Here is a 17,102-nt window from a genome sequence, read left to right as displayed (position 1 = left end):
TTAAGTCCCTGTCGAAATTTATGGACAGTAATGTTCAATTTCTTAGAGTGGGGGCAGTCTTTTTTTTATAATATTTGTAGTTTTAAACATTTTTCATTTCAGTAATTAGTCGATCACCATTATAACAGTCAATCTCTTGAAATATACAGTATTACTAATTCAACTTGACAGGAAAAACAAGATTGCATTTGAGAAAAATGCTATGCCACCGCATTAATACAACACTAAATAGTAGTGTAGGAACAGATTTTTTTGGTTTCTATACAATTTTGAAGATTGTCATAATGCATAGATGCCTGACCTATCTGATTCCTATTATCAGATTAATTCAAAACAATCTTGATACAGGTCCACCAAACAATTATAATTTGAACAATCTTGGTAAAGGTTCCATATAAGGAAAACCTATAGCCCCAAGGGCGGGGCTAATTTTGACACTAGAGGGAAAATATGAACAACTTTCGTAGAGTACCTATAGATGAAATCATTTAACAAATATTAAAGCTCTAAGCCTTGTACCTTCAGACAATAAGATTTGTGATTTTTTACTATATGTATATATTGAAAATCAATGACCCCCGAGCTGGGGGCAAATTTGACCCAAGAGCTATAATTTGAACAATCTTGCTAGAAGTTCACTTCACAATGTTTCATGCAAAATATCTAACCTCTAGCATTTGTCAGTTGCTAGAAATTTTTTTTTAAAGTTTTTACTATAAGTTTTTACTATATACATATAAGGAAAACCAATGACCCCCGGGGCGGGGCCGATTTTGACCCCAGGGCTATAATTTTAACAATCTGGGTAGAAGTCTACCTGACAATGCCTTATGCAAAATATCTAAGCTTTAGGCCTTTTGGGTCTTTACAAGAAGGTATTTTAAGTTTTTACTATATGTACATATAGCGAAAATCAATGACCCCCAGGGCAGGGCTGATTTTGGCCCCAGGGCTATAATATGAACAATCTTGGTAAGGGTCTACCAGACAATGCCTTATACATAATATCTAAGCTCTAGGCCTTTTGGGTCTTTACAAGAAGGTATTTTAAGTTTTTACTATATGTACATATAGTGAAAATCAATGACCCCCGGGGCGGGGCCGATTTTGACCCCCATGCTATAATTTGAACTATCTTGGTAGAGGTCTACCAGACAATGCCTTATGCAAAATATCTAAGCTCTAGGCCTTTTGGGTCTTTACAAGAAGATTTTTTAAATTTATTCTTATAATACCTTTTGGTTGACATGGCAACCAGATTTCTGCATGGAATGAAATTCTTTGAACAACTTTGGAAGCCCTTCACCCAAGAATCAATCCTGCCAAGTTTGGTTGAAATTGGACAAGTGGTTTTTCACAAGAAGATTTTTTAAGTTCACTATATAATCTATATAACACACACACACACACAAACAAACACACAGGTGAATCGCTATATGCCACCGCATCGCAGATGCTGTGGTGGCATAAAAATAACATGTAGTATAATGTCACTTTAAAGTTCCTTATTATCAGACATAGCCCTATCCGTTATGATAACTTAGGTGGACTTGTACCATCATTAACCCGAATATTGTCCTGCTTTGAATTTGGAACAGTCCATTCAAAACTTAAGGGATTTTAATACCAAAATACAAAAAAATAGCATAATTAATACCAACAGTGAAGAATAGCCTAGTAAGATTGCACTAATATACAGCTTGGCCTGTCTCTATACAAGTGGCAAAGGCTAATCACTTTTGGTTCCTCAAATCTAGGTTGCTACGGAAATATATATATATATATTTGTTTGTATAGAATGCCATTTAAAGGGTGAAATACATGTCTATTGTATATACTTAAACCAAGAGTGCCAGTTAAGGTAATAGAATTACAATATTTTCTATAAAAATAGCCACAGACTTTATCAAAATTTACAAACATTTATATTTCTTTCAACTTTTAGCACTTTGGGATGATTTTCACTAATATACAATGTTTCATGGTCAATCCAGTATAGATTTATATATCCTTTACCATAATATAACTTGAATTTGGACTTCACATAAGCTTATTATATTCTTGGTTATGAAACTGAAAAGAATTTCATATGATATTAAAATGTCTAATGCAAATAAATCTTTTGTAATCATTTTACTCTGTAATAGCCAGAAACAAAAATCTCTTAAAACATATTTTGAAGTAAGTATGAAATAGTATAGAATGGTACCTTTTCTACTCAGCCTCTATCTTTAAATAGTAACACAGAAACTCTGAATCATGTTGTAATGATAAATATGTAATTGTAAAAATAAAGCACATAGTCAAACCAATACCACTTAAAGAAGCACATAGTCAAACCAATAAAACTTGGTTTTGTTTCAAAACATGATTGAATTTTAAACATAGCGTTCTTTACACACATGATTTTGTTTGAGTAACATAATATCCATAGAAATTAGGGATGGCAACGAGTAACCGGTTAACCGAGTACTCGATCGAATGTCCGAATATCGGTTAACAAAATTGATATTCGATTACTCGGGAAAAAAAAATAATTTCTACTTTTTTGCCATTTAGTAAGATTAGTTCAGAAATTCGGAAATGTACAGGTATCTGTATAAATACTTGTTAAGTGCAATCAAAACATCCTTGCAGAGGTGTGAAAATGATATCGTAAGTTTAACGATGCGATCAGATCAGCAGTTTGACACGCGTATGAGATTGAACACAGTCATGTGTCGTTTACGTCATTCGGCCTCTTATGATATTTAATCACCTTTAAATATTAGACAGTTTGTAGCCGAAACTTGTTAATTATATAAACGTGGTGGAAAAAATGATATCTTACGAGACCGAAGGTCGAGCGAAATATCAATTTTCCAACATTGCGAGTAGAAAAATGCATAGGCTACAACATAATTTTCCTTTTATTATATACCTTTTCGTTTTAATTATAAATCGTTTTCATTATACCACACTTCTATAAGAAATTTCAGAAAATGAAATGTAGCTGTCAAGAAATAAATTTATGACCGACGGATGAATACGTAATTTTTGCAAAAACGTACACGCCTTACAATTCCTTATATAATTTTGGTTTCCCTTTTTTCCCAAATGCTAACGTTTAATACCAAGCTAAGAAAGGAAAACCAACGCAAAAAATAGTCCGGCAATTTCCATATATGGTACCGTATTTGTCCACTCTTTGTCAAATACGGAATTTTTCTATCCATTGGGAAGCCGTATTGCGCTTCAATTCAATGGGAGAAAATTTGTAAGTAAAAATATAATGCTGTCTTGACATTTCCTTATGTTTATAATTTATATATTTATTTTTGCAAGTCCCTAAAATTATAGTAACCTGTTATGAAATTCTATGAAATTAAAAGTAGAAAACGAAAGTGCAGAGACGGTGTTTGATATTTGTGGGATAAAAATTTAAAAATTCATTGGAAAATCAAATCCGATAACCGAGGTACTCGAAGCGGAAAATGACCGAGTACTCGAGTATTGATTTTAGTATTCGTTGCCATCCCTAATAGAAATACAAAATATAATAACAACAAATAATCTGTATAGCACATTTAACAAATTCACTCCTCTTCCTCAATCACTAATCACAGTCCCTCTGCCTTATTCATTTCAACACTTTTTCCATCGCATCTGTTTCAACTCTTCCTCAACCCCAATCCCTAACCTCTTTCCCTCTTCCTCAACTCCAATCCCTAACCTCTTTCCCTCTTCCTCAACTCCAATCCCTAACCTCTTTCCCTCTTCCTAAACCACTATCTCTTAACCTCCATCCTCTTGACTCTTCCATCCTCTACCTCAACCACCATCACTCTTTACCTTCCCTCAACCCCAGCCTTTTCAACTTCCAAACCCCAACTCCCCTGCACACACTTGATACACCTGATACACCAGAAAAAAACAATCCCTTCTTTAAAATACAATAACACAGTAGAAAAAAGTCAAACACTGTCACAGTAGAAAAAAGGCACACTTCTTCACATTTTTCACTGACAACAATGCAATGAATCCTTCATTTTTTCTCAAATTTCAATATCTAAATCATATGTTAACATGCAAGTGAGAGGACTAATATAAAACTTCACTAAACACAAACGTAGCACATTACAAAATTTTCATAGCACTTTTCAGACAATTATCACTTTCTCTTATCCACAAGATCACTTCTTATTAACATCTTCAGTTATTTTTTGAATTGCACAGTAGCAAAATCATGTTTTATAACATTGTTCTGATGTAATCAAATATTTTCATACACTGAATACATGTCTAATGACCTTGATATTTGACATTAAATAACTTTGATATTTGACATTTAAAAATAACATCATAAATTGAGATCCTTATATTTAACTTTTCATTGCACTTTCTAGACTTTCTGATACCAGTCCCAATATCTGATAACCTTTCAATGGTAACGACCTTGGTTATTGTAACCGGGACGACCTTGACCTCCTGGCTGTTGACCTGGATACATTACCTGCTGCAAAAGAGGAATACATTATTGTACAATAATCACTATAAAACCCGGAACAGTCCATTCTACTATCATAATTTTAGTGTACATTTTTTGTACTACTTCCATATTCAATATTACAAACCATTTTCTTCTAACACTGATATGATCGGTATTAATATGGCAGAAATTGACATCAAAATATCAGGGAACAAACCTAAAGTGATCATCTGGTTGCTTTTGGCAACAAGGTTATGGTCTGGTAGTAAATATGGAAGACAAAAGAAGACTTTTTAAGTGAAACCTGTATATGTCCCCCTTATTCCCAATTGATTTCCTAATCACCGGTGAGATGTCTAAGATCAATGTCACAGAGATATTTCGCCTGACTGGAGGATCAAACCAGGGACCCCTGGATTGCAAATTCCATGCTCTCCCTATTGATTTAAGCGGAAGGACAACTGTACCTGCAAGCTTCTCCATATTTTAACAAGAGCGATCAGTAATCACATGTGTCGCCTCATGATGGCCAATTTCATGTTGGGACAAATTTTGTGACAGACGGACTGACAGACAGACAGTGCACAACTAGACTTTGTACTGATCATTCCTGTAAAGTTTGGATAAAATTGCACCAGTAGTTTATGAGGAATAGTCCGGACAAGCTTTTGCGTATCTGGCAACACACAGAAAAAAACACCTTTTTATCAAAGGGCCATAACTCGGCCAAAAATCATTCAACCGAAAAACCCGTGCAATATGTGCAAGGACTTGAGCTACAGATCAATCCTGTAAAGTTTCATTGAAATTGCATTAGTGGTATAAGAGAAGTAGTCTGGACAAACTTTAAAAATAACAAGAGCTGTCCGTAAGACAGCGCGCTCGACTTTTTTATTGCTTGCCAATAAAAAAAGTTTTTGCAGTAAAAGGCAATACAAGAATCTCTGTATTTTTAAAGTGAACAATGGCCATGAGCATTTAAGATATTTAGTGAAGAATTAATTTTACTGAATTGTGTGATAATAATAATTTATGGTAAAGTGAACAAGTGGATAGGAATGAATTTTTTTTAGATTTTTTAAAGTTTTTTTTAGTGCTTGCCTATAATACAAAACATTGACAGTTAAGGGCCATAATTCAAATAAAATCTTTGACAGAATTACCTTCTCCTGGACATGTTTGGGAATCATGATTGTAAACAAGTATTCCAACTTTCAAATTAATATCTCAAACAGTTCAGTCAAAAAGTGGACTGGTAAAAACTTAAACCAAGATTCTAAGTCGATAAAAGGCCTTAATTTTTAAAACAAAATCCTTGACAGAGTTACCTTCTCTTGCGTACAGATGGGGGTAATGATGTGAAATAGCATTAAAGTTTTCAAAGCAATATCTCAAAATGGGTTAAGGCAATAAGTGGAATTTTACCCATATTCAATGTATTTTCTAAGTCAAAAGGGGCATAATTCTGTCAAAAACCTTGACAGAGTTATGTCCTCTTGTCTGTTGATGAAGGTCGTGATGGTAAACAGTATGGTCAGTTTCAAAGCAATACCTCCAATGGTTTTTGAAATAAAGTGAAGGTGGTACAAAAAACTTAACCAAGCTCAATACACTTTCTAAGTCAAAAAAGGGCCATAATTCTGTCAAAAACCTTGACAGAGTTATGTACTCTTGTCTGTAGATGGAGGTTATGATGGTGAACAAGTAATGGTAAGTTTCAAAGCCATACTTGTAATACTTCTGAAATAAAGTGGGGTGGTACGAAAAACTTAACCAAGGTGTGACGCCGACGCCGACGCCGGGGCGAGTAGGATAGCTCCCCTTTTCATAGAAAAGTCGAGCTAAAAATTATTAAAGGGCCATAACTCAAACAAAAATCATTGAACCGAAAAATGCTGACAATATGCACAACTAGACTTGGTACTGATCATTCCTGTAAAGTTTGGATGAAATTGCACCAGTAGTTTATGAGGAGTAGTCCGGACAAGCTTTTGTGTATCTGGCAACACACAGAAAAAGAAACCTTTTTTATCAAAGGGCCATAACTCGGCCAAAAAATCATTCAACCGGGAAAACCCGTGCAATATGCGCAAAGACTTGAGCTACAGAAATCAATCCTGTAAAGTTCATTTGAAATTGCATTAGTGGTATAAGAGAAGTAGTCCGGACAAACTTTAAAAATTAAAAATTATTAAAGGGCCATAACTCTGACAAAAATCATTGAACCGGAAAATCCTGACAATATGCACAACTAGACTTGGTACTGATCATTCCTGTAAAGTTTGGATGAAATTGCACCAGTAGTTTATGAGGAGTAGTCCGGACAAGTTTTGTGACGGACGGACGGACGGACAGACAGACGGACAGACAGACGACGGAGAAGTGATCCCTATATGTCGCCACTACTCCGTAGAGGCGACACAAAAATGTCTTGAATTTGCCATGATGGACATATAACACAAACATGATTTCTTCATACCATGCTCTTGACACCAAAACTTTTAATATTAACCTTATCTAGCCAGCATAAAAACCAGTACATGCCGAATTCATAAAGCCATACTTCACAGTTCTACACATTTTACCCAAAACCTGCTAAATTTCTTATATGAACATGTTCACCATCCATTATATGAACCTGCCCCTAATATATTTTGGGGATATCAGAAAAAAAAAATGTAGTTGGTCAGTCAACAGTATTAAGACTGTTCAGACAGCACTAATGTGCAGACCGGCCTGATTCTATACTGGTGGCACATGCAAGTTGCAAGTTATGGGTTAAGAAAAGCTAGTACCTGTGAGCTACTTGGCTGGTATGAACTTGTTGGTGGTGCCTGACTTCTCGCAAATCCAGTTACTATGCTTCCCTGTTGGATTTAATAAAATTATGTTAAACACCTTCACATTAAATACCAAAGTCAACACAGTTAAACATTTGTATTGAGAAAGTCTTTCAATAAAAAATATATACATGTATGCAACATCCAACATCTACCTGACTTGAAAAACCTTGCATGAAAAACATGGCATAGCTTATTTGACCTAAAAAACCTTGCATAACTTACTTTACTTGAAAAACCTTGCATAACTTATTTGACCAGAAAAGCCTTACATAACGTAATTGATTGGAAAAACCTTGCATAACTTATCTGACCTGAAAACCCTTGCATAACTTAATTGACCTGAAAAAAACTTTGCATAATTTACTTGACTTGAAAAACTTTGCATAATTTAATAGTAATTGATAGATCCCTATTCTTGCAATATTTAGCTCCGTTGACAAAAGTGGAAACTACATCTGGTTTCAATATTCAATATACAACATGTACTTAGTTGCCAAAATTTTAAAACAAGCAAAACAACAGGATATTTGGGTGGCTTGTCAATTTACTAAACTTGTTTGAAGGATTTAAATAAATACTGTTAACAAAGCTTTATATAAACGTCACTCACTCTTCCAGGCATTTCCTGCTGTAAAGATATTGGTAACATTCCTGGCTGCTGACCCTGTATGGGGGCCACACCCCTTATCTGTGCTGGCTAAAAGACAATAGATAAAATTAAATTACATCTTAACACACATGTGTTGTGTAGTGGCTGAATGTTTAACTCTTCAGACTAGTAATCTAAGGATTGCTGGTCATGTTGGGTTCAAATCCCATCAGGGGCAAGCCTTGTTTCTGTGCGCAAGAAACTTAACGCTCATTGCTTAGTACTGGCTAGTTCCAGGTACAGATTCGAGTACATTTCAATCTAACTAAAATAAATTTGTATAAACTAATACGCTATCATTTCAGCAACTTTATTGAATCTATACACGCAGATATGTTTGTATTCAGTAGTAATAGCATATGATAATAGCATATGAGATATGAAACTACTAGCAAAAGATTAACAAAGTGATAAAACTAGTACCAACAGCAGGGAGATTAGGATGATTTCAATTTTCTTTGAAAAGTCCAGCTAATAAATTTATGTTATATCAGCACATTCAGCCATATCAAAATTATTCAGTACATAAAAATGTCACACTTTACAAGATATTGAGCAATACATGTACTATAATTGTGTAAAAAAAATCAAATCCCCTCAAAGTGAATGTTTCTTTCAACCTGAAGACAATTACAAAGATTTACAGTGAAATTAATTGAATACATTTATCAAATCAAATTACCTGCTGCATTTTATATTTCTCGCCTTCATTAAATCCTGCTTTCTCATTAGCATGCTGCAGTTGCTGTTGTAACGGAATGTTAGCAGAGTGTGGTGATGCTAAATAACCTGAAATGTAAGTAAACAAATGAGCCGCGTCATGACAAAACCAACATAATGGGTATGCGACCAGCATGGATCCAGACCAGCCTGCGCATCTGCTGGTCGCAAACCCATTATGCTGGTTTTGTCATGGCATGGCTCAAATGTTTGTTTGTTTTTCTTTCTTTTTTTTTTCTTGCTGATTTTAGCATGTTTTGGGTCATATCTTGGCAGTCAATCCACCTAACTGGCTTTCCTGGATAACTTACCCAATAATTTCTAAAGAACCATAAATATTGATAGATCCCTAAGCTGACCTTTTATTTGAATAACAATATAGTTAACCACAAACATTGACAAGTGCTCTTTTGTTAACAAATATGTTGTGGTGAAATTTTTATTGTATCCACTAATCTGATAATTAGAATTAAACAGGTCATGAATCTATGCATTGAATATTGATATTTGACCAATCGATTTGCAGGTATAACAATGTAAAATATTACTAAAAGTTGCAGAAACTAACAAAATCCCTGTATTAAATTGAAGGAAAATTTAGCACGTCTATTTTTTTGTGTGATATTCATTTTTTTGCACAAGAATATAGTGAAAATAAGATACTCGCGAAAAAAACCTGATATACGGTATATAGAAAAAGTTAACTTGAAAGTATGATGATTGTGTGAGAAATAAGAAAATATCAGTAAAAAGGTTTATAAGCTATACCTGGCTGTTGAAGTCTTTGCATTTGATAAGCAGCCGGGTACTGTTGTTCAGGTATAGTTTTTTGATGTTGAGCATAATGACTTGGGTAGGTGGAGAAAGCCGACTGGCTAGCTGGTTGGTATTTTCCCGGGGTCGGCTTACAAGTGGAGTACGACACTGTAGATTGCTGAAACGAGTGTACCGGTTGGGAAACGAAGGTCACCTGACCTTGTTGAGCTGGTGCAGGGTATGTTCCTGATTCTGTTATGAAACAATAAGGTTATATATGTTACAGAAACTTTAGAAAATATATGTTTGGATTTTCACTTCTGAATGTGGAGAATTGTTTTTGCAAATACTAATAAAATCTGTCATATGTTGCGGTTCGGATGGGAATATCTGTCCTGAGGGGACCCTGCCCAGGGGCGGTAACTCGGCTTATTTGAACCACAAACATATGTCAGATATTTTGTCTTGCATTTTTTGCCATATTATTTCAAACGTTAACCTCAATAAGATATTTTTTTCATGGAAATTAATTTCATTTCATCTATAATTATTTTCTTACAATACCGTATGAATTTACAACTTTAATAACAACGGTGAAACGAAGTCATCCTAAGCTGATAATTCCCTTCTAAAATGACGTAATTTTAACGAGCTTCATTCACAAATTTCTCTAAAAATGATATTTGGTTTTGTGCAGATTGAAAGATAGGTATGTCTATTTAAGATCCTAAGCATTTTACGGATTGAGTTCAATATCACACATTTATTCCAGTCATATTGAAAACTTAACTTCATTATTGGAGGAAGGAGGCCCTAAGTCATTTGTGTGTTGTAGAATACTTACTAAAATCTTGTGCAGAATGACTATACATTGCAACAGCCTTTTTGCTCTCATATGGATGCTGGTAACCAGATGTTGGCGTAGGGGACGGACTTCTTGGTCTCTTCATTGGAACATTCGGAACAGACTAAAATAGCAAGGTCTCGTTTAAGCACTATCGCAGCATTATGATAAGCCTCTACATTTGTACACATTTTAGTGAAAATTTAAACAAATAGTAAAATTACCAGGTATTGTGAAGAGAACAAATATAAAGTAATTTAGAATCATAACAGAATGCACTAATAAACCACATAAATTACCTTAATTGTGTTAAAATATATAATAATAGCTCTTATAAAACATGGTGATAAAACTAGACAAGAGCCAAGCATGTAGTGTTAACACTTGTCTGTTATGGGCAACGATTATCAATAAACAATTTTTATCTATATTCAAGTTATAAAGGGACAGGACTAAAATTATTCTACTTAGTAGGCAATTTTGACAATAAGTCCAAGTTAAAAAGGGGCATAACTCCAAAATTTAAGCTTTCAGACTTATGCTTCTTGTGTTACAACTGTATCTAGCCATGATGAGCAAGTACTCCAAGTATCGTGTTGCTATCTTTTAAAATGTTTGAATAATTGACTTCATTAAAGGTTTTTCATGATGACTATGACAACAAAACATCAGAGATCATAATGCTCAACTTTTTCTTCAAAACAGACAAGCTAACAAGAGCACTGTATGTGGTGTATGATCATCTGTTGAAATAACCACTTTAACAAAATTTCTAAGTTAAAAAGGGGCATAACTCAAAAATATACAACTTTTAGAATTATGCCCCTTGTCTAGTAACTTTCCCTTGTCATGAGAAGCAAGCATTTCAAGTTTCATATTGTTACCAATACCTTTTAAATGTTTGAGTAATGGGCTACATTAAAGTTTTGCATCAAAAACAACAACAATGACCACAACAACAATGCAACAATCATAGCTACAAAATAGAGTCATACATGGATTGTGCCTATTTTAACATGTCTTCAGTTGTTACATATTTTTGTAACTTTTGATTTTAAGCAACTTTGTTCACTTGTTTGAACGAATGCAGCTTTTACCATGTCTTTAAATTAATATTTTCAGAAATAACAAAAAGCACAATATCAACATGACTGAATTATGTAAATCATATGTAAGTCAAATCTGTGATAATCTATATTCAGACTTACTGTAACTGTTATCATACTCTGTGTTGGTCTGTACATGGTAGGCCGTCCTAGATGCATCGAATGAGCTGACACTGGAGGCATTGCCGGGTGAGTGTATGGTGCCTGAACACTCATTAATTCACTGCAAAACACGTACAATACACTTGTTTAACAGTTTTTTCAAGTACCCTTTCACAGTCATTTTAGCAATATTTTATAAGGGAAGTGGTTGCCTAGTGCTTAACGTGCCTGTCTCTCAACCAGGGATCTTGGGTTTGAGCCCTACTTGGACCATAAACTTGGTTTTTCAAGTATCCACATACTGCCAGTTTTCAATCACAACCACTTTTCAATCATCCCTAGAATTTTTTTATTTTTGACCTTATTTGTCATGTAACCAAACTGTAAGCACATCTTGTATTCACCTTGACTAAATTTATCAGCAGCAATGTCATTATGGCGATAAAAAAGAAAAAATGCTAGCATTTTAGTTCAAAATATGTAAAATGTGTGTTTTCCACTAATCCTTTATTTACCCAGTTACAAATCACAATAATTTTCTAAAAATAATGATTTACAGACTCAGTTTTTGTCAGTCTGCAGAAATGGATATTAAGTTTGAAAACTGTTTCATATCATGAAGTCATAAATGTATACTCGCACTTCAAAAGCTGTAATTTTAATATGTACATATTCTACTATACAGTTCTTAATGGAAGGTAATACATCAGTAAAGTAACAGTCACTTAAACAAGAAAAAACATTCTCTGTGATAACTTTTCAGTAAGCAGTCACTAGAATGGGGTCATATAGACCCTAAGATCCTAAAAATTTCACAAGAACATGCTTTTTCTGTTATGCAAATTGAAATGTACATTCATACCACAATTGTGACAGCTATACCACAGCAAATAGATATCTAGATTGAAAAATGGCATTATAATTAGGTTAAAATTGTTTATTACCATTTATCTGAAGTTGAGTTAGTCAAAATTTCTCCAAAATACAGAACTAATTATATTTTAACATTGTATGACAATTTTTATGTGGTACAGTTTATATTTTGTTAACTGATTGAAAAGTGGTTGTGAAATTTTGAAGAACAGGAAAGTGGGTCAGTAATGATTTGTCCTCGATTTATAGTTATAATTCAAGTAAAATTTTAAAAAGTTGGTGCATTAATTAGCTGAAAAGATAATATTCTCAGAATTGAAAGAGAATTTTTTTATATATAATTTCACTGTCAGTTATTGTTGAAAAATGTGTTAGCTGATCGGAAAGAGGCAGTACGGGGATATGTCATCTACTGGCCAAGACCAATGTACCTGTAAAATTTCTTTCATTTTTTGTTGTGCAGTTATTGGTTGGAAACCCTTTAGACATACACAGTCAATTTGGCCTTGTCCCCTTGATCCAAAAATCAATATGAGTCATAAACTGGCCAAGACCAATGCATGTGTGAAGTTTGTGGGCCAAGAGCTCATGGGTTGTCAAGTTATTAGTCAACCCTTTAAACATAATAGGTCAATGTGAACTTGACCTTTGACCCCAAAATCAAAATCTACATCATATTTTCTTTTAGTTGATTTCTGAAACAGACATGTTTTTGTATCTCTGTCTCTGCTTCTTTTTCTTTTCATTTATTTACCTTTGCTCCTTTAGTTGAGTTCTTTTCCTCGTTTCATCCTCCTGATGAAGAACTTTCTTTAATTGTGAGAACAGTTCGTGTTTCTCTGATCCTAACTGTTCCAGCTTCTTTTCTAACTGTGATATCTGCAATATTTAGGTTAAGTATGATGTTAAATAACGGCATCACATGACAGCATTTTAGTCTGCATATACCACCTGGAAATTATCTGTCAACTGTTTCTGGAATATATACCCATTAATGATCCATTTTCCAGCACAGTGATTTCATCGTAAACTTTACATCATAACCTTTATGAGTAAAAAAAAACAATGTTTTATAACACACACATTACCTATACCACATGTCTTTGTGATAGGGCAGAAAACTAATACAACAGACAGTTGGGGGTTTACAATTTTCTGCCATAACTTTTCTAATATTTCATGGGATAAAGTAAAAAGTCCCACTCATTCTATTAAGAAACCCATACATAGAATGTTTCCTGGATTTTTATTTTTTCATAAGGTGAATCAACATGAATCTCTAATAGTTCGGGCACATGGTTTCACTTTCCATAAAAATACTGGTTTTTCCCCTAGATCATTCCATGTATGTGTTTCCAAATTTCTTACAATTTTTTCCTTACGTTCGGTAGTTTACAAGAGATTTGACAAAAGGGATTCTATTGCCACTTATACAAATGGTTTATATTTCAAATATCATCAGCTATTTTTTTGGAAACACATTTATAGTCACTTTAATATTTTAATGCAAAAGAAATGCACAATTCACAATGTACCCACTACTTTAATGCATGTATCTATAAATAAATTACTTGTTCTTTTGTCTGTTCTATAGTGAGATTGTTATCTTCTTCTTTCTTCTTCTTCATCTCTCTTTCCTTTCTCTGTTGCTCCAGCATAGCATCTTGTTCTTGCTCAGCTGTTAAAGGAACAAAACAGTTTGCTTAAAGGCCCATTATACCCCCTAAAAAATCTATTTTTGTTCCAGCATAGCATCTTGTTCTTGCTCAGCTGTTAAAGGAACAAAACATTTTGCTTAAAGGCCCATTATACCCCCTAAAAAATCTTTTTTTTTTTACTAAAAAACATTTTTTAGTTTAGATGTCCTGTTATTAATTCCACAGAAGTAATCATTGGCTTTATAGCTGAACCATCAATTGTCTTACTTTTCTGCATGTTTTTTCAGGATAACATAATTAAACATTCCCTTACCATTAGCATTTCGCTGATTAGCACAATCCATTTTTCAAAAACCAAAGAAACAAACTTAAAACTCAATCGAAACTTTAACAATTCAAAAGTATGCAGTAAAATGTCAAACATTATTCAAGAAAGAAATTACTAAAACTGACATTTACATGTTGCACTTTTTTCTTATAGTACCATATGAATTTACAACTTCATTCATAACGGCAAAATGATATCATCCTAAGAACCCAATTCATTCCTAAAAGGCGCACAGGAATGACATCTTACATGGGGGTGTAAGACAGATTTTTCTAGCACCGGTGTAAACAGTAGAGAATCCTGTCTGATATGCAAGAAACTACAAGACTATGCTTGTATAAAATTTTTATGCATATGGGCTATTGTGATAACATGCACATTTTACTTCTAACCACAGTATCATGTATTGCAAGATTACGCAACTTAACTTCTATCATTTTTTGCAATCACAGGAAGTTAATGTGTTTCTTCACAGTAAGCCTGTGTTGTAAAAGACTATAAAAATATTTGTAAATCTCGAACCTTGTTTTTTTCTCTCACGTTCACTAAGTATATGTCGTTTCAGTGTCTGATACATTAGCTTTGTCATCTTTGGCCGCTCCAATAACGCTGGCATTTTCAATTACACCACTGTAATAACAACAACAAAAATTGTGTAAAATATAGCCACGTCATTCTTACAAGATAATACTGATTTGATCTTTACTTAAATACTTGCAAAATGATATGAGCCGCGTCATGACAAAACCAACATAATGGGTTTGCGACCAGCATAGATCCAGATCAGCCTGTGCATCTGTGCAGTCTGATCAGGATCCATGCTGTTTGCTATCAGTTTCTCTACTTGTTAGAGGGTTTGTAAGCGCACAGCATGGATCGTGATCAGACTGCGCAGATGCGCAGGCTGATCTGGATACATGCTGGTCGCAAACGCACTGTGTATTTTGTCGTGGCGCGGCTCATATTTTGAATTTATCAAACACTCAAAACTGAAAGTAAAACAGGAGGAACACACGCCAAACTTTTTGCTTTTCTCAGAGTCATGGGTAGTTTAAAACTGTGAATGTCTGTATGTATGGTGAAAATATGCATCTAGTGTACCACTAATTCTGGCTTCCAAAACATTACAGGCCGCTTTATAACATTTTTTGTTTTCCATCTGAAAGTTAAAGTTTTGTGTCAGACCTGTTATGAAACCTTACCAGAATAACCTATGTTGATTTAACCTTATTTTTCAAATACCCTTGTCCAAAATAATTCTTGTGCATTTTGCGATTTATAATACAATTATTTTATGATCATTCTATATCATTTAAAGTATCAAAATATTAATACTGACATTAAAATTGCCTATTTACTGTGAATTTTCAATTACGCCGACAACAGTCGACTATGACATTGTGGAAGCTACACGAGACCTCGTATGATATAATTCGTGGGAACCAATTTACAGTAGTCATGTTCTATACTTTGAACATCTTTGTTGAAATGATTTCAATACTTATAATTCAAGATAATGTTTTAATTTATTTTTACTTAAATAAAATTATATTGAATACAAAAATTCAGTAAATCACCTTTTTCAATATCTTAAAAAAGTAATTTATAAAAAGGTTAGAAGCACATGGGTCCTGTTTTCTTAACAGTTAACTGACTGCTCAAATTAACCCATAAAGGTCAATCTCGTAATCCATGGTCAAACATTTTGGCAATATGGTGGCCAAGTGCTGAATTTTTTAACCTGTCGGAAACTAATAGGTAGTTTATGTTCGTTATCTACATCTACATAATACCGCTTCAAAATCGTTTTTACGATTACACTAAGCAGGTATACAGTGAATTGAGAGACAGCTATGAGATACAAGGGAATCCGGGAACCAGTCCCTAGCTCTTATTGAATAGATCCCTTGGTTCTTTACATGCCCAGTGTATAGCACTGATACATGCAAGGATTACCTGGATTTCTTTATAGTGCACCTTTAGGTAGGTGAGAAACACTGAGAAAGTCTCTGAAAAATCCCAAGGATGTTACCCAGGATCAAACCCCGGACCTCAGGGGTGACAGTCAGTGGTCTAAGTTCTAACCAACTGAGCTATCGCGCCATCCCATATGTAATAAGTTTTTTATAAGTCCATCCTTGGGTATGCTAGCTTCACTTTACTTCATGACATGCTCAATGAATAAAAACGAGTGTGTTAGGATCCTGACACGATTATTGGTGGACTTTCCCTATGGGTCTCTCTTCAGCATTCACATCATGTCATGGAATATAAACGAGTTCGCTGAAGACCTTAAGCTAGTGTACCACAAGGATATCCTTTCTACATTTGTACTGTTCTATGGCATCGTTCTATGCAGTTTGCCTGATTTGTCACGAGGAACACGTCATCAGCTATGCTTGCAAACATATTTTTTATTATTTTATTGTCGATGATAGCACAATAAGGACTTTCAAAATGTTATATATCTGGCTTACTTTTAATGTAATTTCAACTGAAAGGAGTGTCCGACAACTACTTCAGTTCATTTAGATAATTTCTGGCTAATTAAACAAGGCATGCAATGATTTCTTGATGTTTAACAAATCTAACTTATAAAGCATGAAAATACCATGTTTAAAACTACACCAAGTTACATTTACCTACGCAATCTGAGGAAAAAATTATCCGTAGTTCAACCAAACTTGAAAAAAATGTTGTTGTTGTTGTTGTTGTTGTAAGACAGACTGTGTAGTAAAAAGTAAATTAAAAAAAA

At 34.1% G+C, this 17,102-nt stretch overlaps 1 protein-coding gene across 7 annotated transcripts; it reads right to left on the bottom strand.

The window, feature by feature from the left end:
* Positions 1 to 3,526: 3,526 nt before the first annotated feature.
* LOC132734701 (G protein pathway suppressor 2-like) lies at positions 3,527 to 17,068 on the bottom strand. 7 transcript variants are annotated; one of them, XR_009626358.1, is made up of 12 exons: positions 16,990 to 17,068; positions 14,870 to 14,977; positions 13,933 to 14,039; positions 13,116 to 13,240; positions 11,489 to 11,609; positions 10,281 to 10,404; positions 9,449 to 9,688; positions 8,643 to 8,749; positions 7,922 to 8,008; positions 7,264 to 7,335; positions 3,746 to 4,495; positions 3,527 to 3,712 (listed from the first exon to the last, which is right to left on the bottom strand). XR_009626358.1 is itself a non-coding variant. In XM_060721491.1 (11 exons), exons 2-11 carry the CDS (start codon positions 14,961 to 14,963, stop codon positions 4,421 to 4,423), a joined length of 1,152 nt encoding a protein of 383 aa, XP_060577474.1. In that variant the 5' UTR covers positions 14,964 to 14,977; positions 16,990 to 17,068; the 3' UTR covers positions 3,527 to 4,420. The 7 variants fall into 7 exon arrangements, 5 of the variants coding, with proteins under 5 accessions (XP_060577474.1, XP_060577476.1, XP_060577475.1 ...); XR_009626359.1 differs by having other exon boundaries at positions 3,527 to 3,679; XM_060721491.1 differs by having other exon boundaries at positions 3,527 to 4,495.
* Positions 17,069 to 17,102: the final 34 nt, after the last annotated feature.

Source organism: Ruditapes philippinarum, unplaced genomic scaffold (genome assembly GCF_026571515.1).
Source record: "Ruditapes philippinarum isolate M1 unplaced genomic scaffold, ASM2657151v2 ctg1335_1_1_1_1, whole genome shotgun sequence".
Taxonomy (NCBI): domain Eukaryota; kingdom Metazoa; phylum Mollusca; class Bivalvia; order Venerida; family Veneridae; genus Ruditapes; species Ruditapes philippinarum.
The sequence above is the reverse complement of the archived record's forward strand: the minus strand, read 5'-3'. Positions and strand labels throughout refer to the sequence as shown.